Below are 24,232 nucleotides of genomic sequence, written 5' to 3'. Positions count from 1 at the left end.
ATTATGTGCGGTCCTGCGGATTATCCGCAAAATTAAGGGAAGCAGGTGCGGGTTGGTAGATTTTAAATTATAGGTTGAACGGGTGAGGATTTTCAGTTAAATAAAAAGTTGACCGGCAAACCCATGCCTACTTGCCGCGTACAATGATAGGGCATAAAGTCACGAGACAGGCCATGTTCGTTTATGTGTCGTGCCATGCGACCTGCAACTAAGGTTATGTTCGTTTACATGTCGCGTGATCTGCGACTAAACCTGCGACTAAAATTATATTTGTTTATGTGTCGTGTAATCTGCTATATGCGACTAGTCGCACGATCAAAATTTTCTTAATTTTTAGTTGTTATTTTTTCGGTCGACTTGAATCAGAGCCTGCGATCGTGCGATATTAAAACGAACAATAACCTATGACTTGCGACCAACGACCAATCGCAGGTTGCCCCATAGGTAACCAAGCGATAGGTAAAGCTACAGTAAAAAGATGACTGCCACGTCTACGAACCTCGATAAACCACATCTCACCTTCAACAAGAAACATCCGGTAACCGGTCATCTCTCACTCTCAATCAAAAGTCTCATTAAGGAATCGAATCAAGCAATAATAAAATAATTAGTAACACATTTTTTCTTCCATAAATCTTAGATTTCTCCTCCTCGAGTGTTTAGGGATTTGTCTGTGTAAAAATGGACATGGGGGAAGAGAAGGAAGTAGTTTCTCTGGGAACTCTGAGTAAGAAGATGGATGATTTTGCAAAGGCTAGAGATTGGGAGAAGTATCACAGCCCAAGGAACCTCCTTTTAGCCATGGTATCTTCTTTTACTCCTTTGATTTATCTCTAAATCTCAAGTTAGTGTATTAATCTTCCAGTTACGATACAAGTGTACTGGAGTGTCACATGGAAATTTAACTTGGGTCTTGTCTGATAAACAGAAAAGTTGGCTTCTTTTGCTATGTAATGGAATCTCTCCTTTTCTTTTTGTTAATTCTTTACATTTCATGGATCTTCGAGTTGGTTATAATGTCTGGTTTTCTCTTGATCTTGTCTTATAAGCTGATCTTGGTTCGTAAAAAATTGATTATGTAATTAAGAACCCGCAAATAAAAAAAGGGGATATTGTGGCTTTGTACCAACTTTGACATGATTGCAAGTGATGGAGCAATGAATTTGCAATTAACATAAACAATGAGAAAAACATGTGATTTTTGTCAACAAAGTCAAAAAAAGGTCAAAACTTTTGTCCTGCAAAACCAAGTGAACTCTTGTTTCTTGTTGTTTTAGAAATAATATTTAATATGAAATGTAGGTGGGTGAAGTGGGAGAGTTATCAGAGATATTCCAATGGAGAGGGGAAGTGGAAAGAGGACTTCCGGATTGGAAAGAAGAAGACAAAGTTCATCTTGGTGAAGAATTATCAGATGTGTTGTTGTATCTGGTGAGGCTTTCTGATGTTTGTGGTGTCGATTTGGGCAAGGCCGCTCTGCGGAAACTCGATCTCAATGCCATTAAGTACCCAGCACCCAAACAGACTGATCATTGTGTTGGTGAACATTCAAGCGACAATACTAAGTTGACCGAAGATAATTAATCTCTGTTTTTTCTCAAAAAAAAAAAAAAAAATCCTAATGTGAGTTGTTGACTCTTGCTTTGTACAACTTTTCCATTGGTCTCTGTATTGTTACTTTCCCCGTCTTGCACTGAATCTTAACATTAGAGTTAACCTTTTTACATATATTGCTCGTGGAGTTGTTTGATTCATCAAGAGAACAGAGCATTTGCGAGTGTCAAAGCAGTTTCTGGTTCACATGTTGAATTGGTTTAGATTATGTTCGTTGAACATCGATCCCTATACAAGTCCACATTAATAGTTATGTTACATGGAAGCGGAAATGTATGGAAGCACGAAAGCGAGATTTAAAAAATAAATAGGAAGCGGATACGTATTGAAAACGTATTCGTGTATATATATATATATATTTTTTTTTTTAAATGAACTAAAAATTATATGATTTAAATTTAAAATAAAACATTTATTCATTTATAATAATTTCGAAATGATTTTATATTAAAACTGTGAATATACACAGAAATTAAATTTAAAATAAATTATTATATTAATTATTTTTAATAGTTTATAATTAACTGAAATAATATATTTGAATATATGATTATCTTTAATAAAAACATCAGTGCATAAAGATAATTTATAGTGCTAATTTTAATATTTGTATTCTCTCTATTCAATACTATTAAAATTTGGATTTTATATAATTAAAAACTATAATTTTATATTGTTATTGATATAAGACGTTTTTTTTAAAGAATGGAAAGTGTAATTTCAAAACGGAATTGTAATCTTTCAACATGTTATTAAAGATAATATTTTAGAAGCTTTTTGAAAGCGAAATTCCGTAAACTTCCACAAGGTTCCAATTCTGATTCCAGTTCCGAAGCGGGAAAGCTTCCGTGTAGATTACTAGTGAACGTAGAGTGAACCCCTCATTATATTCTTTAGATCAAGTCTGAGATCTTTATTTTCTATCACTGCAACGGCGTTATTTTCATTGTGCATTTGTCAGTTTCACTGTTCAACTCTGCATTGGTCTCTTTATATTTGCTTAACCTGTCTTGCACTGAATGGATATAAGCGTTCACTTTTTATATCATGAATTAGTAGACTACGTACATGATGACTGATGAACACTTACATGTAATGTGAGCACGTCTACACTACTACCTATACCATCCCCTCTAAAACCCTTAATCTTTACCTTCCCAAATGCTGTTTGTTCCTCAAAATCCAAAACCTGAAAGAATTTGCGATGAATACTCAAGGTGTGGTTCCCTTGCTTTACAGGTTTGTTGTGGCTCTGCTCATGATTCAGCCGTATTGTCACTAGTTTGCGGTGTTAGTAGAGACAGAACGTCCCTGATACGAAGCCCATTGCCCCAGAAAGAGGCAAGACATAGACCCATTATGGCCATCACAACCACAGAGCATGCTGCTGGCACGGCTTGGCTGCTTCCAAGAAACTGGCTTGCAAGCAGCCCAGCTAAGGTCGAGCTTTGCATTCCTGTGCAGAGAGATATCGTCCGGCTTACTTCCTCCTCTTGCCTGGTTAAGAGATTCAACAGCAGAACTCAACAAAAGTATTGAAGCTAGAAAGAAAAAAAGAAGATTATTACATGTTGCAGTTGTGTTACCTTAAGCCTGGGATCTTGGAGAACCAATATCCCACAACAAATGCTACCGCGTGGAATGTGATAACTGGAAGAATCAATCTAAGACCTTCTGCCGAAAGAATCTGACTTCGATTTATCGAAAGCGGGCTTCCGATGCAGAGTGAAGTGCATACCATAGCAACAAACGGCATCACAGGTCGAAGAAGAGTGACCACAGGCTTTGCGTAAGTATTCAACACAAGGCCAAGAGTGACTGGAACAAGCACAACCTACAAGTTTTGACCTCAAACGATGATTGTTTCTTCATGATCATATAGCTAAAAAGAACTTTTGGTTACCTGAAGTATAGACTTGGACATGGCAACAGCATCAACGGGAACAACGGATCCAATAAGAAGACCGCTTAGCAAAGGAGTAAAGAGAACAGAGGCAATAGTAGTAGAGCTAGTAAGAAGAATGCTCATGGCAACATCAGCTTTGCTGAGAGAGCTGGCGTAGCTAGACAGCTGAGCTCCAGCGACACAACAGGTGAGGACAAAACCAGCGTAGAAAGTGGTCGGCATCCCAAAGGTGTTAGCAACTAAAACCCCAAGGAGCGGCTTCAGAACGTACTGAGCAACAAAGCCAACAGATAACGGCACTGGTCTGCAACCAAAACAAATAATGTTACTCAAAAACTAGAACAGCCTCAAGAAGAAACTTGAATGATCAAATAACCTTTTGAAAGCAAGAGCAAAATCTTGAACTGAAAGCTGGATTCCGATAGATAACATAATCCCACCAAGAGCAGGAGCATAGAGTTCTTTAGATACCCTGCAAACATTTCATCTGATATTCATCTTAAACACTACTCAATTCTCATCAGATAGCTTGAGAACAGAGCAATGGAGAGAGAGAGAGAGAGAGTGCAAACCAGGTGAAAGTGGATGGATAGGAGAGAGCAGCGAGGGCGGTGAGGGCCACGACGAAAGGAAGCAAAGCGGACAAGACCTGAGAGGAGGAATCGGAGTTGTAAGGAGAATGGTTTCCTCCGCAGAAAGATAAGAGAGACATGTTGCCATCTCTCCACTGCAATCCAACTCTTCCCGTAAACGGCGTCGTTGAGCACGCTACTTCCCCCACGCGTCTTTGAAAGCTACTAGTAAGCGATGGCGGAACGATCGAAGAGAAAGATGAATGAGAACAATTGAAGAACCGAGATTTAGCGGCAAGTGTTCGTTTGGGTACTGCTGGTGGTGAGAATGGGAAAGAGAAAGAGGTGATTGAAGCCATTCTCTTTCTTTCTGCCTTGTCTGAAAATTGAGAGGGTCAAGTTTGGAGTTTGAAGAAGGCAAGCAAAAGGGATAATATAGAAAATAAATGTTAAGTGTATGCCAAACTCATGGCGTGGTCGTCTAATAGTCATTTGTACTTAGCCGGTCGGTTTTTGTCTATTTAGATGCACAATTTGGGTGTTACAACTTTGTTTGTTTGGTCCAATTACTTCAGAATTCACGGGTTTTTGGTTGGTAACTGTTAGGTTTTCAAGGTTAAAGATGTCGTCTTTCTCATAATTAACCCTTGAAGAATCTAATCAGTTTCTTCTTCTAACTATATAATCTTTCATATTTACAGCCCCTCCCTATAGATTAAAAGATAGAAAATCGAGTTAGCCAAACATAAAATAATTTAACAGAGCCCAATAAGAATAGTTCATAGTTAGCAGGGCCATGTCCAATGAAACATTTGCCACATGTCTTTATTTTTTATTTATTTTTTTGACAACAAAAAATTGTTTCGTCCCTCAAACTAGAAATAGTCTATGAATCTGACCGGAACAGAAAAACTAATAAAAACTAAATTCTTGTAAAAAAAAATCGTACAATCCTGGCAAGCTAATCAGTTGTCTTGTTTTGTGCCCTTGGAACATGAATGATTTTGAAGTCTTGAAGCGATGCTATCTCTGGTAGTTCCGGTGATAATCATGGCCATGCTGTCGGATCCTTTACCATCGAAATTAGCTCCTTGCAGTCCGTCCCGAAATGCTGGCATGTTATATGTTGAATCATATTCTCCATGGACCAATTGAGTGCGTCTAGTTATGAGTGTAAAGATGACAATCTTTTCTCCTTGTTTTTCAACCCTAGGAATTGTTTATTTCCCACTTCATCTATCCATACCCAACCATATACGTTGTATTGTGAATCTGCAGTCCAAGATCCATCGATCAAACAAATACTTTGCAAGCATAAGACATGTGTATTTTGTGTTTGATGTGATTGTTGTGCATCATCGCTGGACTTTGAGTTTGCATCAAACCAAACGTTACATTTACTTTGGGCATGCCACATGCCCCTATTTTTATGGGAAATTAGAGCGTATAACTATGAAAAAACCATAATTCACATTCTAGCTATTTCCCTAACGGTTCTATACACGTTGTTATATATATATATATATATATATATTAATACTATAATACCTTTTCCTGCAACCGGTGTAACCTGCTAAAAAAAATTATAAATATTAATTATTAACCACACAAAAGTAAATAGTGGTGTATCCTATTTCTTATCTTCCCTTTTTTATTTTCTTTGCTTCGCCTGATTTCGAATGCTTTGCCATATCTTTCGTACTCTCATTCCAATCATGTACTTTTCTCTGCTTGTGCCATCCTCCGACATCGTACGGCGTTAAAGTTGCAGCAGTGGTTAGTAACAAACCCTTCTTCTCCAATTTCACCAAGTTAATTCTTCTCAAATCTTTGGAACTACAGTAAGTTCTCAGGTGTTTACCTTTAAATCTCTTCATATGTTGTTATTTTTCTTTTATATTTGAGATATTGTCGGAATTAGGGTATTATAATTGGTAAATCTGCAACCTCGTTAACATTGCATGTTCGATCTGATTTTTGTGTAGAAGTTTGCCAATTGATTTAGGGTTTTGGTTTCCCCGGCTGTTTTTAAATTTGCATTTTAGGGAAGATACATAGTAAATAGTATAGTAATATAGTTTGTTGTATGGAATAACATTTGTAATACAAGTTATATGCAGTGGCGGAGCCACAGTGTTGGCATATGGGTCAGTTGACCCAGGTGGATTTTGTGTTAAAAAAAGATTTATTGGTATAATTCTATAAAAGTTATGTAACTATTGATAAGTTTAGTTAGATGACCCATGTAATATATGCTATTTTTTAGAGTCTGACCCTCCTAAATAATTTTCCTACCTCCGCCACTGGTTATATGCGTGAGATCTCTATATGCCTATTTTATTTGAGGTGGAATATAAAAACTATATGTTCAAACTATTGTATTTGAGATGGAATTGATTGACAAACTATTCTACTTGAGATGGAATTGAATGATCTGTAACATATGCACTATCATTTTTTATCAACAATCATATTGTTTGAAATATAAAAAGTTATTTTCTATATAAAATAGAATGAATTACTCTGTCATAACCATGTTTCCCTCTTATTTTGTTATTCAGGTTTGACATGGACGATTTTCGTTCCTAATAGATTGTTTGAGATATGTTTTGAACCCACTGGAACAAAGGACTAATAACTATTTCAACCTTCGTTGAATTGAGGTGATCAAAAATGCATTAGAGGGTTCAATCTTGTCCGTTGTTCAATCGTGTTCGTTATATTGGTGTATATGTGTGTGTATATAATTTTGTAAAGAAAAAATAACATATTGAACGTAAATGGAATATAATTTATTATGACATCAAATAAAACAAAATATAATGTGATATTCAATGGGAATGATATTCATATGATGTTGTCTCTTCCACCTCTTTTCTTTAATATCGTTAATCTTCATTTCTTTCGCTACAATCAATCTAAATTTGGTGTAAGTATTACTTCATTCCCTGCAATTATATACACTTCAAAATTTGAACAATATGTACTGTGTTATATCGTTTATCACATTTTCTGTTCTATATGCTCATGTAGAAAGTAAATGCATCTTACTAGCATTTTGAAATTTGAGTTTAGTTTATGAAAGACTGGGGTTGCCATTGGATTAGGGTTTATATTTCCAAGTAGGGTTTACTGATTAGTGGCTTTGGTTTAATTTATGGAAAATTGGAGTTGACATTGGATTAGGGGTTATATTTTCGTGTATGGTTTAGTGATTAGTTGATAGGATTTAGTTTATGTACGATTGGATTGACATTGGATAAGGGTTTACCATTCTGTTCCGGTTTGTGTGATTGGTGGACAGTGTTTAGTTTATGGAAGATTAGACTGAACATTTGGTCTTTAGTTTATTCCTGTGTGGTTGATTAGTTTATTTCTGAAATATTTGGCTTGCTTTTGGGTAGAGCATTACGTACTTTCCTTGCAACATGTACTTTTTTAACTGTAGTGAAATTATGAAGACCATATTTCACTTGGAACTACAATTATAATATTACTATTTTATATACGGTACGTTGTATGGAAACTCATACAATCGGTATAGAATATACTTGTCATCATCTTTAGTTCGCCGTTAGGTTACCATAGGTTCTGGCACACTTACAACTGTTATTCACTCCTCTCGATTCATACCCTTACATCATATGTGTTGAATACATCTGCACAACGCGATCTGTATGTTATGTGATTGTTACGATGCCACACATAAACGCCACGTCTTTTACTTTAAAATATAGAACCGGTAACCTGTTACTTGAATGGGTATAACCGGATAGAAGAAAGCACAAAACTCTGACAATGAATTATGTCAAAATCATAGCTACTTTCTTAATTTATCACCAAAATATGGCCATTTGGCCAATAAGCCCTATTTTTATAGGATCCATTAAGCAAAAAAATCTATATACATTATACATATGAATAATTTTTTTTATATAAAGCCCACTTATTTCTTTTTTTTTAATAACTTAACTAAGTTGAACGGGCTAAACAACAAAGCAACTTAATGATACAATAAATTAAAAAATTTAGTCCACAGAACTAAAAACCTGATTTACACTTAAGTAACAAAATATTTCTCTTTTCTCTCATTTTTTTTTCTTATAAAAAAACTCTCTAACTTCTTTCATTCTCTTGTAAAATTTAAAGCTGTCCCCCATTTTATATCTTGTTTAAGGTCTCCATAATTTTAGGGCCGGTCCTGATAATTGGCACAGACTTAAGCAACGTTGCTTTCATCGGTGGAAGTAAGTGTAATAGAAAGAAGCTGAGAAAGTGAAGTGAAGAGGCAAAACGAAAAGGTTTTTGCAAATATGGATTCTTTATTCTGGAGGATTGGATCATACATTGAGGGTCATCAGTTTGCATGGATTCTTTGGTACATTTAGAAAACGCGAAACAAAAATGTTTTAAATGATCTAGATAAGAATCCAATGGTTACATTGCAGTTGGCAGAAACAGGACAGCACTTTGGAAGGAAGCTCAATTGGAGATAGAGAGCAGAGGAACAAGGAATGAGGATGTACATGGTACACCGCGTCAAATTGGTAGATGGTGCATTACATATGCTTCTTAGAAAGAGAAGGACTTACTATCAAGACAATGTTGATATAGCACTTTAGAAGGCTTTGAAGGTTTGATGGGGGCAAAACACATCAGAGCTCACATTCACCTCTGCACGCAAATATGGAAGTGTTAATTTGGGCGATGGAGTGTATGAAACGGCTACGGCAGTTCCATGTAATGTTTGCAACAAATTGTTTTCAATCGGTAAAGATGGTTTTGGAATTAGAAAAATGGTCTGCTTTTGTAGTATACTTAGAAGAATATCAAAGAATAGATTTGTCGCTTTTCAATTCAAGCACGTTCCTAGGACTTATAACTCATTCTCCTGCTCGTGGTGCAAGAAATCACTATGTTTACTTTGTCCATATGAACACAGAATCCACAATTTTGTTAGTAAAGTCCTGATTAAGTATGTTTATGTTATTGATAAAAAAAATTGTACAATAAATTGAATCAGGTGTAATGAAGCTAATTTATATAGGAGTTTAAAATGAATGAAAACTTTATGTAAAAAAAAGGTAATTATACACATAAAACATGACACATCAATGTTTTCAAATAAAATTATTTAAAACGTAAAATTATTTAAATATTTCAGTTAGCATTTATTAAATTTTAATAAAAAAATATATTTAAATTAACCAAAAAAAATTAATAATTACTAAAATATATTGTTTATATGATTGAATGGTAGATCAAGTTATAGTTGATATTTTGTGACCGCATAGTTTTACATAAAACATGCAATATATTTAGATCCATATGAAGTGAGTTAAAACAATTATCATTTAAATTATAAAATACTAAAATAAACCTTGATCAATGTAAGAATGGTTAAAAATGATAAATTAATATATTTCATTTATAAAAATATTTAGAAACCAAAACTAATAAAAGATACATTAAATAGATGGATTAAAGTTTTCAACAATAGTTTTATTTATTTCTATTTACTACGTATTACAATAAGTTATAAAATCAATAAAATGTGTATATTACATTTTAGCACTCAATCACTTTAGTTCATACACCAAACCCAGTCAATATGTATAAAACATTTAAAAGAAATAATTATTTGATTAAAATTTGTCAAAATAACTATACACTTTAAAAATACGGTTAAAAATATAGTTCACATTTTAATCAGAATCATACTCTAAAAAATCAATAAAAGTCAAGAAAATAAATTCAAATCTCTTATTATCATTTATAGAAATAATTTTGTATTTGAAAATTAACTATTGCATGAGTTTCATATGTGTTTATGACACAAAAGTATTTAACTTGAATACTTGATCATATTATGTGAGTTTATCTCTATTTAATATATTTATACAAACATGAAAGATCTGAAAGTACTATGACACAAAAGTATTTGACTGGTATATTTTATAATATTATGGGTGATTGGTTGTAGCTATAGATGCTAAGACAACTAAAAATTAGTTTAGAGTCAAAAATGTCATCCAATTGAACTTACTTTTTTAAAAAAGTTGTTAACAACCAAAAGGTCTATAGAAAATTAAAATATGGTGGTGGAGAACTTTATTTCGAGAGACAAAAACATAAAGCTACAACTACACCAAAAGTTTTACATCAAATAAATGTACACCTTAAACTCTATAGCCAATGACATAAAGTCACCCATGTTATCTCTATTAATAGTAAAAATATTTTCTCCAAGATTTGATTCTTTATTTCTTGCTAAAATCTTCTATTCCTTTCCTTTTACATTTATTATTTTGTTATTTTCACCTAATATTTTCTTATAATATTATTTTTCCTTGTAATGCTTCCTGGAAAATTTCATTAAATTCCTTATATTTTTTACCATACCTAGTTTTCTCCTTTATAGATATATGCAATACACAATTCTTCTATGATAGATAGATTTCAGTTGTAGTTGCATGTCTCTGTTCATTATCAAAATGGGTTTGATAGTGAAAGCTCTTCTTGCTGCTTCAGTATTGTTGTCTTTGCGTTTTTCATTAACAGAGTCTGCCCCTGAGTCTGCTCTTGTCACCAAAATTTCTGGTTTTAGTGGCACTTTTCCATCTAAACACTATGCCGGGTAAAATTCAGTTGAACTGCTTAGATTTCACAAAAACAAAAAGCTCATCTTTTCATACAGTTTTATTTTTGATTTTCTTCCTAAAGAATTTAATCTCACTTTTCAAATGGACGTTGGTATGTGATCTAAGGTATGTGGCAATAGATAAAGAGCGTAATAAGAATCTATGGTATTACTTTGTGGAATCAGAGAGAAATGCTTCAACAGATCCAGTTGTCATTTGGTTAAATGGTGGTCCAGGTTGCTCTAGCATGGATGGATTTATCTACGAGCACGGTAAGTTTCATATAATCTTTACATTAGCCACTACAGACATTGGTTTTTTCGACTCAAGATTTATCTCGATGTTATCCAAATATAATAATAACATACTTTTGCAGGTCCTTTCAATTTTGAACGAACAAAAACAAAAGAACCTCGTTTGCATCTCAATCCTTATAGTTGGTCTAAGGTGAAAAGAAAGAACAACGACTTTTGATAAACCATCAAATATGCTCTTTTCTTATAATAAATAAGAAAATCATTTTATTTTTGTTTTTTGGGGTCAGGTTTCGAACATCATATACCTTGACTCCCCAGTTGGTGTGGGGTACTCTTACTCTAGAAACAAGTCGGATTATAACACTAATGATTCAAAAACCGCGTCTGATTCTTATGCATTCCTAGTCGAGGTGAAGTATTAATGTTCTATTTTTTAAGAACAATAATAATTTATATTCAAATAATGTTTATTGTGTAGTGGGTGCGATTCAACGAATTAACCATTAATTATTAATGTTCGACAGTGGTTCAAGATGTTTCCGGAGTTTCAGTCAAATCAATTCTTTATCTCAGGAGAATCATATGCTGGTGTCTATGTCCCAACTCTTGCTTCCGAAGTTGTCAAAGGTCATCTAACTTTTGTAACATCATATTATTAGAAAAATAAACCCCTTTTCATATGCTAGCAGAAAAAAAATGGTTTCCAGTATTTCTCTTCAACTCTTGTTACTTTGTAGGAAATAAGAATGGGACAAAGCCGGCTATCAACTTGAAGGTACAACTAAAGGAGTTCAATAATGGAGATAATATTTCAGTTAAAAGTTCTTCATGGTTTCGGTTCGTCAATCTTAATATGTCATATACATTATATATATAGGGATATTTGGTAGGTAATGGAGTTACTGATCCAGTGTTTGATGGTAACGCACTTGTCCCCTTCGCACATGGGATGGGACTCATCTCTAATGAACTCTATGAGGTTTGGTTTTGCTGCTCGATGTCTTATAATCCTTGCTTTATTCATCAGTGCTTTTATCTAATGTGTAACAAGAACTAGCAGGATACTAAAGCAGCATGCAAAGGAGAGTACTATAAAGAGCCAGATGTAAGCGTAGAATGCGCTTACTTGCTTGGAAAAGTGTCAGATGATGTGACGTTATTAAACATATATAACATTCTAGAACCGTGCTTCCACGGAACATCGACGTCCCCGATTGACATGGGATCTATTCCTCCGAGTTTCCTTAAGTTGGGAAAAACAGAAAGGCCGTTACCAGTGAGAAAGAGAATGTTTGGACGCTCGTGGCCCCTTGGTGCTGTTGTGCGTCCAGGCTTTGTCCCTAGTTGGCCTCAAATCCTTGCTAACTCCCAAGTTCCTTGCGTTGTGAGTACTTAACGTCATCATGCATCTTCCTCTTATATATGTTTTGGTTAAGTATATTTGCTATTGCCACTTGAGAAAATTATAATTAAAATTATCACTTGTTTACACACAAATTTACATATGTACAATTAGGTTTATCCATTTGTATTAAAGGATATTTGATCATTATACACAAATATAAGCTTGTGCTACATTCCTTCTCAAATATATGTACTTCTCCACGACATTAAAATGTAAGGAACTTGGTATGGATGCAGGATGATCGAGTTGCAACAGCATGGCTGAACGATCCTGCAGTAAGGAAGGCAGTTCATGCTAAAGAGGTCTTTATAGCATCCATCATACATGTTCTCTCTTCTTTTTGCCATAAAATATTTTGACATCTAAAATTTATGTGTGAAACGTTGATAGGAAAGCGAGATTGGAAGATGGCAATTGTGCACAGACAACCTCAATTACACTCATGATGCTGGAAGCATGATAGAATTTCATAGAAACCTCACTCTTAGTGGCTATCGTGCCCTAATTTTCAGGTACATATATATATATTAACCGTACAAGTAAGACTAAAGAAAATGTCTAGAAACCAAGGTGGCATGGTCCAGTGGTGTTGTTCTGGATCAAACATGCGATAATCTTGTCTGATTTTCTCATGGTCAAGATAAGTCACTTTAAGACGCAAAAAAAAACGGGTTCTACATGTTTTAACGAGTAGTAAACCAGTCAAAGTGTATCCAGTGTAATATTTTAATATGTGCAGCGGAGATCATGACATGTGTGTACCATATACTGGCTCTGAAGCATGGACTAAGTCAATGGGATACAAGGTGGTCGATGAATGGAGGGCATGGATGTCAAATGGCATGGTCGCTGGGTAACTGTTTTGTCTCACTCTGTCTCTCTAATGATTTGTTTCTCAGCTCACTATTTCTACAATAAATTGGTACGATAGGTTTACACAAGGGTATGCCAACAATCTTACATTTGCAACTATTAAGGTAAAAAAACACTCTCTTTTTTTGTATTTTACAGATGAATTCGTTGCTTTTGTTATGTGCTTTTGATGTTTTAATGTTTTGTTTTGTAGGGCTCAGGACATACCGTTCCTGAATACAAACCTCATGAAGCCTTCGACTTCTATAGCCGTTTTCTAGAAGGAAAAAATATATAGACTCCTCAAGTTTTAGCTTGTCATCTTCATTAAAATGATGTCTTCTTTGAGCTTAAAACATCCTTTCTAATAAAATTCAAGTTTCCCATTGATATTTTTTTGGAAATAAAAGAGGAGTTGCAAAGTCGGATAGCAAACTTGGGAACGTTAAACCGTTTCAGTTTCATGACAAAACGTGGAAAATGAATTTTGATTTCGAACCTAAGTTTGCGATGTTAAGCTTGTTCATGTTTTCACTTAAACTGTGTCTAGGACTAGATCTCATCTCCATATGGGTCTTGGTCGACATTAAATGTTAACTAATATATGCATTACTCCGTATTTTGATATTTGAATTAGCTTTTGATCATATAAGTTTAAAGAGGAATAATAGGTGAATGCTCAAGTTCTTGGACTAAAACATTGGGACAATTAGCTTTAGTACTCTTCTTCATCTGTTGACAGAAAACGAGAAACAAAGTTAGAATAATTTCTCTAAGTTTGCAAGTCTATAATCGTTGTGTAAAGATGATGCTTACTATCATTATCTTCCGGCTCGTTATAATCATCCTCATCATCATCAAAGTCTTTATTCTACAAAACATAAAAGAAGAAAGTTTAACTAATTTTCAGAGCCAGAATAGTGACATGTTCATATTTCACCAATTAGTTTAGAAGAAGAAAAAAAAAGAGACAAACCTTATCATAATCTCCGTTATCAGAATCTTTTCCCTCACATTCTTCAGCTTCATCATCACCTACTCCTTCTTTCTTCTCTTCCTTCCCTTCAGCCTATAAACCAAACAAAACAATCAAACAATGTAAAGACTTGTTGTGGGCTCCATAAAACTGTGTTTTGTTATTACCTTAAGCTTTGCTTCAAGCTTCTCCAAAACCACCAACTTGTGCAGATCTACAAAAACAGAACATAGAGTTTCTTTATGTGTAGAATATTGTTGAAACTAATTACAAAAACAACAATTTCAGTTACCTGCGTCTTGAGTCCATTTAGCTCTCTTCACAGGCCGTTCTCTTGGAGTATCTGAGAGATTGCAGCATATGATCAAAACAGTAACTTGAAATATGAATCTAAAACATACAAGATGATTAGTTCCAAACCTCCAAGAAGTTCTTTAGGGAAGTTATCAGGTCTAAGAACAAGATAGTCATAGAAAGATCCTCTCTCATGAGACTTCTTCTTCTTTGGCTTCAACGTGTCTGAAAACCTCTCGATATCTAAACTCTCACTCTCTGAATACCAAAAAAAAAAAATTAAAAAACAAAGTCTAATAAGAGAGTTTATGTATGTTTTGTATAATAGATACCTTTCTTTCAAACTCCATCGCCTAAGTTGTAAATCAAAGTTTTCCAAAATTTGTCGAAACAATCATTGAATTGCTTGTCTTCTGAGATTGATTTGCGGTCAGATAACGTTATGTCCTGCCGGCAGCAAAAAAAGGTTCAGCCTTTGCATATGGGAGGACAGATGAATCAAAGCGAAAAAGTTTTCAACTTACGGGGAAAATCACAAAAGGCTCTGCCTTTGCATACTCAACGCCAAACCCACCTCTTCCTCGTCCTCTTCCTCTTCCTATGTAAGCCATCTACGATCACCGAGAACTGGTTTTCAAACGTCTCTTTCGGAAACAGGCGATTGCGGAGAAAGCAAATTTAAGAGTTCCCTTTGTATTTCCCCTTTTTATTAGTTTAAGAATTATATTTTACTTTGTTCAAAAACAAAAAAGGAGTATTTTACAATGTATCTATAGTCCGTTTACTTTCCTTTTTTTTTGTGCACAACATATATTATAAAAAGGCTCGATGCGCATCAACGTTTACAAATGAAGCAAAAGATCCTAGAGCCATGCTCAACGGTATAATGAAGTTAGAAAACATTACAAAAGAACTAAAGATAGAACGATTAAGGGGCGAGTCATGCTCAACTAAATGATGAAACCCAACGAGAATCTCCACTTTTGTTCTTATGGCGATTGTTGAAAAGAACAATTGATAGTCGAAAACAATGTTGACACACCTATAAGAAGAGGTCGAAATGTTGACTTACAAGAACTTTAGGTTAGAAGCTCCAAAACCGTAGGCAACATTGAGAGTACGACGTCCTATCTGACTTGATTTGACACTGAAACAAGAACAATCAGCTTTAAACCCAACAAAGCTTACCGAAGAGACTAGGTAAATTTCAAACTTTAACTTCACCTCCAAAGAGGCGCTTAGGATGAAGTTTGATGACAGAGCTGAAGGTTTAATTGAGTTCAAACCTCGGAACTCAACGTTACCATGTCCATCCCAAAAAGTTGTAACTGAAGGGACCTAAGCATTCATTCATCACACTCGTTCAACCAGAACGTGTGTGGAAAAACATCGGATAAGAGGTAAGAATCTTTGGGATGGTTGTGTCTCTTTGCCACAACTCCGGTTTGAAGGTTGCATAACTGACTACGTGAAGAACCATCGATGTTTGAGACAATGTAATGTGATGGAGGCGCAGTGACGTAGCAGCGAGCAAATCTGGTGCGTCCACACTCTTGCACAGTAGTTCCGACGACGAGAAAAAAAGTGAGAGGAATGTAGAGCCGGCTGTGGACGAAGGTGGCTGACACAGACACGGCTTCACCAAGATACTGAAAGTAATAGTTGGATGATAGAGTTGACATTGTAACTGGGCCGAACGTTTGGATCTCGACATTACCGTATCGAGACAAACAAGATGTAACCAAAATATTTCTGAACAGCAAGTCATCGAACTTAAGCAATTTGAGACAGCGTGAGTGAGAATCGGGAGAGGTGGGGAGTGTCAGTTGGTGGAGGTTTCTCACTGGAACAATAGGGTCCCCGTGAAAAGTGTTTTATTGGAACGTTTCTTCGATTTGGTGAAGCTATGACGTAGTGCAGAGGAGGAGAAACTATACGACTGACAATTACTTTCCCTAGGTGAGGAGGGAGACATGGCCGCTGTTGATGAGTCATTTCTGCCGGCGGGGATGGAGATAGATCTGGTCGGTTTTGCTTGGCTCCGTAGACACCCTGGCGAGTAATGGCTGTCTCGATGTCGGAAGAGTAGATGGTAACAGAGAGATCGGCGAGACTTGGTGAGTGGCGGCGGCAGAAGTTAGTGACAAAACAGAGATGTGGTGCAAAGGGAGGAGCAGAGGCGGTGGCGAAGTTTTGAACTCGAGATGTGGCACAGTGGGAGAGGTTATAGTGGACAAGGGAGAAAATGGTGAACGAGACAGTGGCCTTCAAACACATGCTTGATTTCGAGAAACCAATCGTCACCGGAGGACTCACCGGATTCGAAGCAGATATCATCACGAGGTAGCAGAGGACGAGGGGAGCCGATATAGAAGAGTAATGGCAGTGATGCCGGTGAGCTAAGCCGTCGCCGCTGGTGTCAAGGAACATCAGATGGTGTATTTCTACTTCAAGAATGCTGCCAAAGGATTATTCCACTTTCGCCGTTCCGCTGACGGAAATTATGCCAACAGTATGTACATGTATGGTCTGCTTATGATGTCCAGAGAAAATCTGGATGAAGGAAAACAATACATGGCTACTCTAGGTTGGGAGGGCAACAAACAACAAGTTGATCATTTCTATGGGAGAATTGAGAGATCTCTGCACCATTTTGACATTGCCATGAAGAGGCGATATGTCTGAAACCTGCTTCTCCTCAAACCCTCAAAAATGTGCCAAATAAATGACATGGATAATCGGTGCAAGCATTGCTTTCACTACAAGCAAGTGATGAAGTTTACTGACTTCATTTGATGGGAGCTTTAGAGTCGAGCCCATCTACTTCTATCATTCCTGTTTTTCTAATGAATGTTTAGAAAAGGAGGCAACTTTAGGTCTAAAATGTTGTATTTCACTAGACTACTTTACAAGAGCTAATACAAAGAGTTTAAATACAAGTAGGAAGGATCTGGAACTAGGTTAAACCTTGTCTTAAATCTCTAGCTCCAAAGTAACTTCAGTCTTCAATTACAGATACTAATAATGTAAATTTGATATTGAGTGTGGTCTTTTGTTCACTGATTCTAACGTCTTGCTTTGCAGGTACGGAAGGTGCAAGCTGGAGCATTCTTGTCTTCACTTGCGAAGTGTTGTTGGGCTTTGTAGTTGGGCTTGACGCATTGGGCTGAGATGATGTTGGGTTACCTACAGCCCCCCTCAAACAAGGGGTGGGTTCAGCAACACCGAGTTTGTCCCGAAGCAGAATGAACGGTTTACTCTCGGTTTAAGGTTTGTGCGGTGACTAGCCGGCTATCAATTTTCCTGTTGCGATTTCTACCTGATTCATACCGATTTAAAGTCCGCGATAGGTTCTCGGCTTATATGACTTGTATGGTATGAATCGAGCATCTTTCTAGAGACAATTTATAAGCCAACTGGAAGTGCTAAACCAAAATTTCGGATTTTTTTTTTGTAGCGCGCTTTCGTCCTTGTGTTGGACGTTCGAGGATCAAAAGAGTGATCGAGTTGCGTTTGTTTAAGACGGATGTGTGTTAGTTGGGGCCAATCGATGAACGGGGTGTCGGGTTGTTAGGGTCGCGTTCGGACAATTTGTTCGCATCGTCTCGAATTTTAACTTGGCGACGTCTCGCAGTTGTTTCAAAGACTATACGTATATTTTCGGTGCTGAAGAATGATTGCTTTGCGATTTTAGGCCGGATAAGGTCGCTGACAAGAGTCTTAACGTTTGTAGATTTTCTAAGTGTGTCCTGAGACTTTGGCGTTAATTGGAGCGCAAGTGTTTTAATAAAAGGGACAAACGCATATTGTAGTAAAAACATTTTTTTTTAAAAAAATCGATTACAATGATGCATCTTTTCCAATGTGGGAGTATACGAGTATACGTACTCACTCCCCCCCCCTCCCCCTTTTTAGGAAGGGGGATAGCTGAACTCGTCTTTTGACGAGCTGCCTACGTACCTCTTTTGAGGATCAAGCCATCTCGTAGTTATGTTTTATGCCGCGAGTTTTCTTACTCGCGGTTGTCGCCGTGCTGACCGCCTTAATCGTAGTTGGCTGAGCTAGCGCTTTGATCCGGATGTTCTGTAGTGTCAGCTTCGGAGTCGTGTTGAATTTCGACGTTTAAAGTGTTCACGTCGGCAGATGATGTTGAATCGTCTTTCTTTGAAGTGTTCTCGGCCATGGGTTGACCTATCTTCGTGCGCTTGCGCGTTGCCGTTGCGGAAGTCGCAATTTGCCTTAACTTATGCTCCGCAAGGAAGCATAATCGTGACTGTTTTTGGCATCCCCAGATGGCTGCGACTCCGTTTGGCGTTGGGAATTTAACACCGAGGTGGTATGTCGATGGAACGGCTTGCATGGCGTTGAGCCATAAGGTTCCCATGATCACGTTGTAGATGGCAGGATGATCGACCACCGTGAACTCGACGATTTTCGTGATTCCTTGGCCATGACTGGCAGCTGGATTGATCCGAGAGTCATCGACACTTCGCCCGAAAACCCGTGAGTGGCTTCGGCGTTGGAGTTACTTCTCCGAGTTCGATGCTCATCCGATTGAGAGTGTCGCGGAAGATAACATTGATCGTGCTTCCTGTGTCAATGAGTACTCTTCCGAGTTCCAGATCTCGTATGACGAGATCTACGACGAGCGGATCGCAGTGAAGTTGATCGATCCCGCCGGCTTCCTCCTTTGTAAAGGTGATTGAGTGTTTTGACCGTCTCGGGGAGGAGACCATGTAGGCTAGTTTGCACTCGACTCTGCATTCCGCTGGTAAGCCTTGATGGCCGAAACCGTAACGTTGCAGTATTGCGATCCTCCAATGATCATGTGGACTTTGCGACGATTGTTATTGTTTCCTTTGTCATTCGGCCTTCTTCCATGTTTATCTCCAGATTGGTTTCTTTGGGGCGGATTTATGTCCGTCTTCGGGGGGCGATCGGTCTCGAGGATGAGATCTTTCATGCTGGTCACTTTCGAGAGCTCTCCAGCTAGTAGTTTCGCGGCCAGCCTTGCTCCTAAGACTTTGCAGTTAGTCGTGGAGTGTCCTCGGGACTGGTGGAAATCGCATAAGGTGTTTTCGTCAGATCCTTGATTGCGAGTCCATGTATTACCCGTGGTTCGGCCTTGGTCCGAACTGATCGCGTAATTGTGCGCTCCTTGGAGTTTTTCCCCCTCGTGATGGACGTACTTGTCGTTACGAGAGTTCTTCCTTTTTGTTATCGGGTCCACGTCTTTCAAGGATGGTCTTGTCGACTTATGTTTTTACGACAAGACTTTCGTTTCCTCTTCAATTATGATGTAGTCCGTCGCTTTGTGGAGGGCGTCCTAGATCGTCCGTGGTTTGTCGAGGGTTATCCATTTACTGAATTTCGACTTGTACTAGAGCGTCTTTCTGAGCGCGTCACTGGCCACCTTGTCGCTTATCCCGCTGACCCTGGACATTACCAGCTTAAATCGTCTGATGAACTCGCGGAGGGGTTCGTCCTCCCTCTGGGATAGATTCTAGAGATCGACATCGGAAGTTTCTCTATCTATGAACATAGAGTATTGTTTGAGAAATTCCGATGCGAGCTGTCGGAAACTGCCGATAGAGTTTCGCTTAAGACGTGCGAACCATTCGAGGGCTGCTCCTTCCAGATTCTCGACGAATAGGCGGCAATAGCCGGCGTCTTTTTCGCCGTCCTTCAGTCTTGCTCTTCCAATCGTGATGTGGGAAGCCTAAAGGTGCACCTTCGGATCGGTTGTGCCATAATACTTTGGTACTTTGACTTTCCCCGGATCGGATACCCTCGTATCAGAGATGCGAGTGGTGAAGGGGGTCTTCAGAGCCCCTACCAGCAACCTGTCGATCTCGGGGGCAGTGCTGGTAGCATGATGGATCTGGGATTTCACGGCTCTTACTTCTGCCGCAGTTTTGGTGATGTAGTTGCGCAGATCGCGGATATCCGACGTCTCGTCAGTAGATTTCCGAGCCTGTCGGTGTTTACTGCGAGTGAGCTCGGTTTGCTTTTCAGCCAGCTCTTCTTGCTCGTTCCAATAGAGGATTTCATTCTCTTCCGTCATTGGTTTGTCGAATGGAGAGCTTTCCAGAGCAGATCGACTTCTGGTCCGTCTTGGATGTCTGTCGACGTCCTCCTCGGTATCGTTGGAGACATTGTTGGGATCCAAGCCGACGTGCTCGACTTCATTATCCTCTGAATCCTTCGCAGGAGGCGGAGGACTCTCAATGTTCCCTTTTTCGATGGGAGATTTTTTGCTACGGTTTTGACCCGAAGGTCGTTCCCGCGCGGTTCCAGGCCTATCGAGTGGGGTTGCGAAGTCATGTCTTTTCCCGCGGACTTTAGTGGTTCCGCGGGGACGGATTGCTCGAGTCCTTGCCGTTAAGGTTTCAACTTGTTTTGTCAAGGTGCTCACGAGCTTATCATGATCTTTCGACCTTTTTTCATAGGTGGCGAACATCTTTTAAACTCCTCGAGCGCCGCGGCTTTGGCTGGTGTGTTGGCCGCGGATACGTCCGCTGCTGGCTCGAGCTCGGTCGCTACGTAGCGACCAAGTGGGATGGATGCTCGGTCGCTACGTAGCGATCGAGCTCGGTTCGAGCTTGGTCGCTTCGCATTGACCCGACAGTGTGCATGTGCGGTAGTTGCGTAGAGACTAAGCTAGGTTTGTCCGTGTTCCGATCGTCATATTCAAACCTATCCGTGGATGGCTTAGATATGTTTCCATATCTGTGGGACAGCTTGTGTTTGATCCAAACGGGATTTGGACATATGTCGCGACATTCTTTTGACCAAGCACAATTTGTCGCGGAAAGATACTCATATTTGTATTTTGCGGAGATTTGGATGTTAACTTCGTCGTAACCGTTTTTGACCCCAACATCTATCAAGAGCAATATAATCAGCTACACAGTCTTACAGTTCCTCATCAAACAATCAGAACAAGAAGAGTACATAGAGGGAGAGAGACATACCTGTTTCGTAGACCTAGAATGAGCAGTAGATTTTCTGTTTTTGATCATACGCTTATGCCTTCTATCTTCTCTGCTTTCATTAGAATCTTGGCTTCTTTTCTTCCCAAACCTCGCAAATTAATTAATAAAAACAGAACAACAATAAGTATCAGTATGACATTATCAATGAATGTCTATTCATGCAGATAAGATGAAACAACACAAAGAGAGACAAAACCCATATCAGAACAACTCATGATGAACCTATAAATATGTTTTACCTTGCCTAGGGGAATCCTCCTCCAACACAACACATCAGCGTCATCTTCTGGTCTGCACAAAGTCAGAGCATACCTCAGTAAGCTATCCAAATCACACAAAACAAGTTAACATTTGAAATAAATATGTCTTATCTTCTTCTTACATTTTGTCACCTAGAGCAGAATTTTTATCGCCTTGATCACTTGCACTACTCATTCGTGACAATGCATTGGTTGTACTTGCGAACTCATAATGAACCTATAAATAATTTGACTTTGTAGCTTAGTTGAATCTAAACCAATGCTCAGTGATACACCCAATGATGTGCTTGCGAACAAAAACCACCCCGAATCTAAACTAGGGACCAGCATGAGTCTACGTTCATCAACAAACATATCAGAAACAAACTACTTCAGAGCCTAATCAAATACCTTTGTAGTCCAGGAACAAGAAGCTACCGCATATGGTGGTAGATCGAGGAAGAAGACAAGCTATGGTGGGATCTTTTGTAGATCGAGGAAAAACAGAAGCTCCGGTGGAGGCTCGAGGAAGGAGTGAAGTTCCGGTGGCGGGATCTCCAAGAAGAAAAGTTATGGTGGTGGTAAGAAGACGGAGAGAAGCTCCGGTGGAGGCTCGAGGAAGAAGAGAAGCTCCGGTGGAGGCTCGAGGAAGGAGAGAAGTTCCGGTGGCGGGATCTCCAAGAAGAGAAGTTATGGTGGTGGAAAGAAGACGGAGAGAAGCTCCGGTGGAGGCTCGAGGAAGGAGAGAAGCTCCGGTGGAGGCTCGAGGAAGGAGAGAAGTTCCGGTGGCGGGATCTCCAAGAAGAGAAGTTATGGTGGTGGAAAGAAGACGGAGAGAAGCTCTGCTGGTGGCCTTAGTCGAGGAGAAGAAGAACATGAATCCTCTGGTGTTCGTCAATGGAGTCGCAGCTACAGAGAACATGAATCGCCATTTCGTCTTTCTCTTTTTTTTTTCAGGTGGAGACACAACAAAAGAGGAAGTGGGGCGGGTTCAGTCTGACCCACTTATACCCGTAGGGTGGGAAAACACATTTGTGATTAAAATATTTTGTTATGTTTTGTGGTTTTGGCGGAAAAACACATGTTTGCGGATTTTTGCGGAAAATGAGTTTTTTTTTGCAGTTTTGGCGGGAAAACGCTTTTTGTGGTTTTGGCGGGACAATGTGTTTTTGCGGAAAAATGAGGTTTTCCAATTTTGGCGGGAAAATGCGTTTTTGCGGTTTTGGCGGGAAACATGTTTTGCAGTTTTGGCGGAAAAAATTGTTTTATGATTTTGGCGGAAAAACGTGTTTTTGCGGTTATGGCAGAAAAACATATTTTCGCGGAAAAAACGTATTTTTGCGGTTTGGCGGAAAACTCATTTTACCACCGAATAAATGATTGTATTTTAGAGAAAATCATGATTTCCTAATGAGAAAAAGACTAGGATAGCACCAAACCAAGTTTTTGTTCCCAAAGTAGCACTCAATGCTCAAAGTCACAAAAATAGGTTTCATTAAAGAGGTAAATATACACTTATACCCCTTGGGTTAATTAATCCAAACCTTAGGGTTTAGAGTTAAGGGGTGGGGTTTTAGAATTAGGGTTTAAAATTTTATAAAAAATAAATACTAAAATAAAAATAAAAATTTTCAAAACAGTTTCAAAAAGTATTTTTAAATTATAAAAAGAAAATTTGAAAAAAAAAAAAAAATTTCAAAAAAAGATTATAAAAATTTTGAATCTGAAAACATATAATCTGAAACTATAAAAAAAACTTCTTTTTTTCATTTTATTTATTTTTATTATTTTTGTTTATTTATTTAATTTTAAACCAAGAGTATTAGGGATATTTTACCCTTTAATGAATGTCATTTTTGTGACTTTCTTCTTCTAGTGCCATTTTTGAGACATAAACTTCAAAAGATGCTATTATTGACAATTGCCCTTTCCTAATCCTATCAAACCTTAGAATTGGGTTTACTCATGGTTTTTTTTAATTAAAAACAAAATGGGTCAGAGTTGACCCAACCCAATAAACTCATGAACTTGTTAACCCATTAACATGTTAACTCATTAACCTGTTAACCCATTAACCCATTGGATCAAAAATAAACAGTTCATTTGGGTTAATGGATGAACTTGGGTTGGGTCAACCCATGGGTCGTGACCCATTTTGACACCCCTAGGGTTAACTAATCCAAACCTTAGGGTTTACAGTCAAGGGGTGGAAATTTGGGTTTGAGGTTTAAAATTTTATAAAACAGAAAATAAATATTAAAAATTTAAAAATAAAAATTTTAAAAATAGTTTCAAAAATTATTTCCGAATTAGAAAAAGAAAATTTGAAAAAAAAAAATTCAAAAAAAAAAATTTATAAAAAAGTTCAAATTTGAAAACATATAATATAAAACTATAAAAAAAATATTTTTTTATTATTTTTTTATTATTATTATTATTTTTATATATTTAGGGTATTAGTGTTCTTTTATCTATTAAATG

General features: G+C 37.7%; 3 protein-coding genes and 1 pseudogene across 3 annotated transcripts; 2 read left to right on the top strand and 2 right to left on the bottom strand.

The window, feature by feature from the left end:
- The first annotated feature begins 552 nt into the window (after nt 1-552).
- LOC103828559 (dCTP pyrophosphatase 1) lies at nt 553-1,752 on the top strand. The gene is made up of 2 exons (XM_009104167.3): nt 553-804; nt 1,303-1,752. Exons 1-2 carry the CDS (start codon nt 682-684, stop codon nt 1,582-1,584), a joined length of 405 nt encoding a protein of 134 aa, XP_009102415.1. The 5' UTR covers nt 553-681; the 3' UTR covers nt 1,585-1,752.
- Nucleotides 1,753-2,581: 829 nt separating this feature from the next.
- Nucleotides 2,582-4,600, bottom strand: LOC103828853 (probable sodium/metabolite cotransporter BASS3, chloroplastic). The gene is made up of 5 exons (XM_033275129.1): nt 4,093-4,600; nt 3,897-3,992; nt 3,518-3,824; nt 3,201-3,448; nt 2,582-3,111 (listed from the first exon to the last, which is right to left on the bottom strand). Exons 1-5 carry the CDS (start codon nt 4,449-4,451, stop codon nt 2,871-2,873), a joined length of 1,251 nt encoding a protein of 416 aa, XP_033131020.1. The 5' UTR covers nt 4,452-4,600; the 3' UTR covers nt 2,582-2,870.
- Nucleotides 4,601-7,570: 2,970 nt separating this feature from the next.
- On the top strand, nt 7,571-13,639 carry LOC103828557 (serine carboxypeptidase-like 21). Its single transcript, XM_009104166.2, has 13 exons — nt 7,571-10,729; nt 10,860-11,005; nt 11,110-11,180; nt 11,278-11,400; nt 11,515-11,617; nt 11,728-11,765; nt 11,868-11,969; nt 12,051-12,374; nt 12,632-12,697; nt 12,786-12,907; nt 13,135-13,248; nt 13,327-13,372; nt 13,462-13,639. Exons 1-13 carry the CDS (start codon nt 10,566-10,568, stop codon nt 13,543-13,545), a joined length of 1,503 nt encoding a protein of 500 aa, XP_009102414.1. The 5' UTR covers nt 7,571-10,565; the 3' UTR covers nt 13,546-13,639.
- A 194-nt stretch (nt 13,640-13,833) lies between these two features.
- Nucleotides 13,834-23,289, bottom strand: LOC103828852 (annotated as a pseudogene).
- Nucleotides 23,290-24,232: the final 943 nt, after the last annotated feature.

This window comes from Brassica rapa, chromosome A07, assembly GCF_000309985.2.
Source record: "Brassica rapa cultivar Chiifu-401-42 chromosome A07, CAAS_Brap_v3.01, whole genome shotgun sequence".
Lineage (NCBI taxonomy): Eukaryota > Viridiplantae > Streptophyta > Magnoliopsida > Brassicales > Brassicaceae > Brassica > Brassica rapa.
This window is presented reverse-complemented; position numbering and strand designations above follow the sequence as displayed.

Excerpts from the sequence above, each read along its gene's own strand:
- LOC103828559 (XM_009104167.3), top strand. The coding sequence starts at position 682 with ATGGACATGGGGGAAGAGAAGGAAGTAGTTTCTCTGGGAACTCTGAGT. Across the intron at positions 805-1,302 it reads GGAACCTCCTTTTAGCCATG|GTGGGTGAAGTGGGAGAGTT; the intron begins GTATCTTCTTTT and ends TATGAAATGTAG.
- LOC103828853 (XM_033275129.1), bottom strand. The coding sequence starts at position 4,451 with ATGGCTTCAATCACCTCTTTCTCTTTCCCATTCTCACCACCAGCAGTA. Across the intron at positions 3,993-4,092 it reads TATCCATCCACTTTCACCTG|GGTATCTAAAGAACTCTATG; the intron begins GTTTGCACTCTC and ends AAATGTTTGCAG. Across the intron at positions 3,112-3,200 it reads TCCAAGATCCCAGGCTTAAG|GCAAGAGGAGGAAGTAAGCC; the intron begins GTAACACAACTG and ends TCTCTTAACCAG.
- LOC103828557 (XM_009104166.2), top strand. The coding sequence starts at position 10,566 with ATGTCTCTGTTCATTATCAAAATGGGTTTGATAGTGAAAGCTCTTCTT. Across the intron at positions 11,618-11,727 it reads TGCTTCCGAAGTTGTCAAAG|GAAATAAGAATGGGACAAAG; the intron begins GTCATCTAACTT and ends GTTACTTTGTAG. Across the intron at positions 11,970-12,050 it reads TCTCTAATGAACTCTATGAG|GATACTAAAGCAGCATGCAA; the intron begins GTTTGGTTTTGC and ends AAGAACTAGCAG.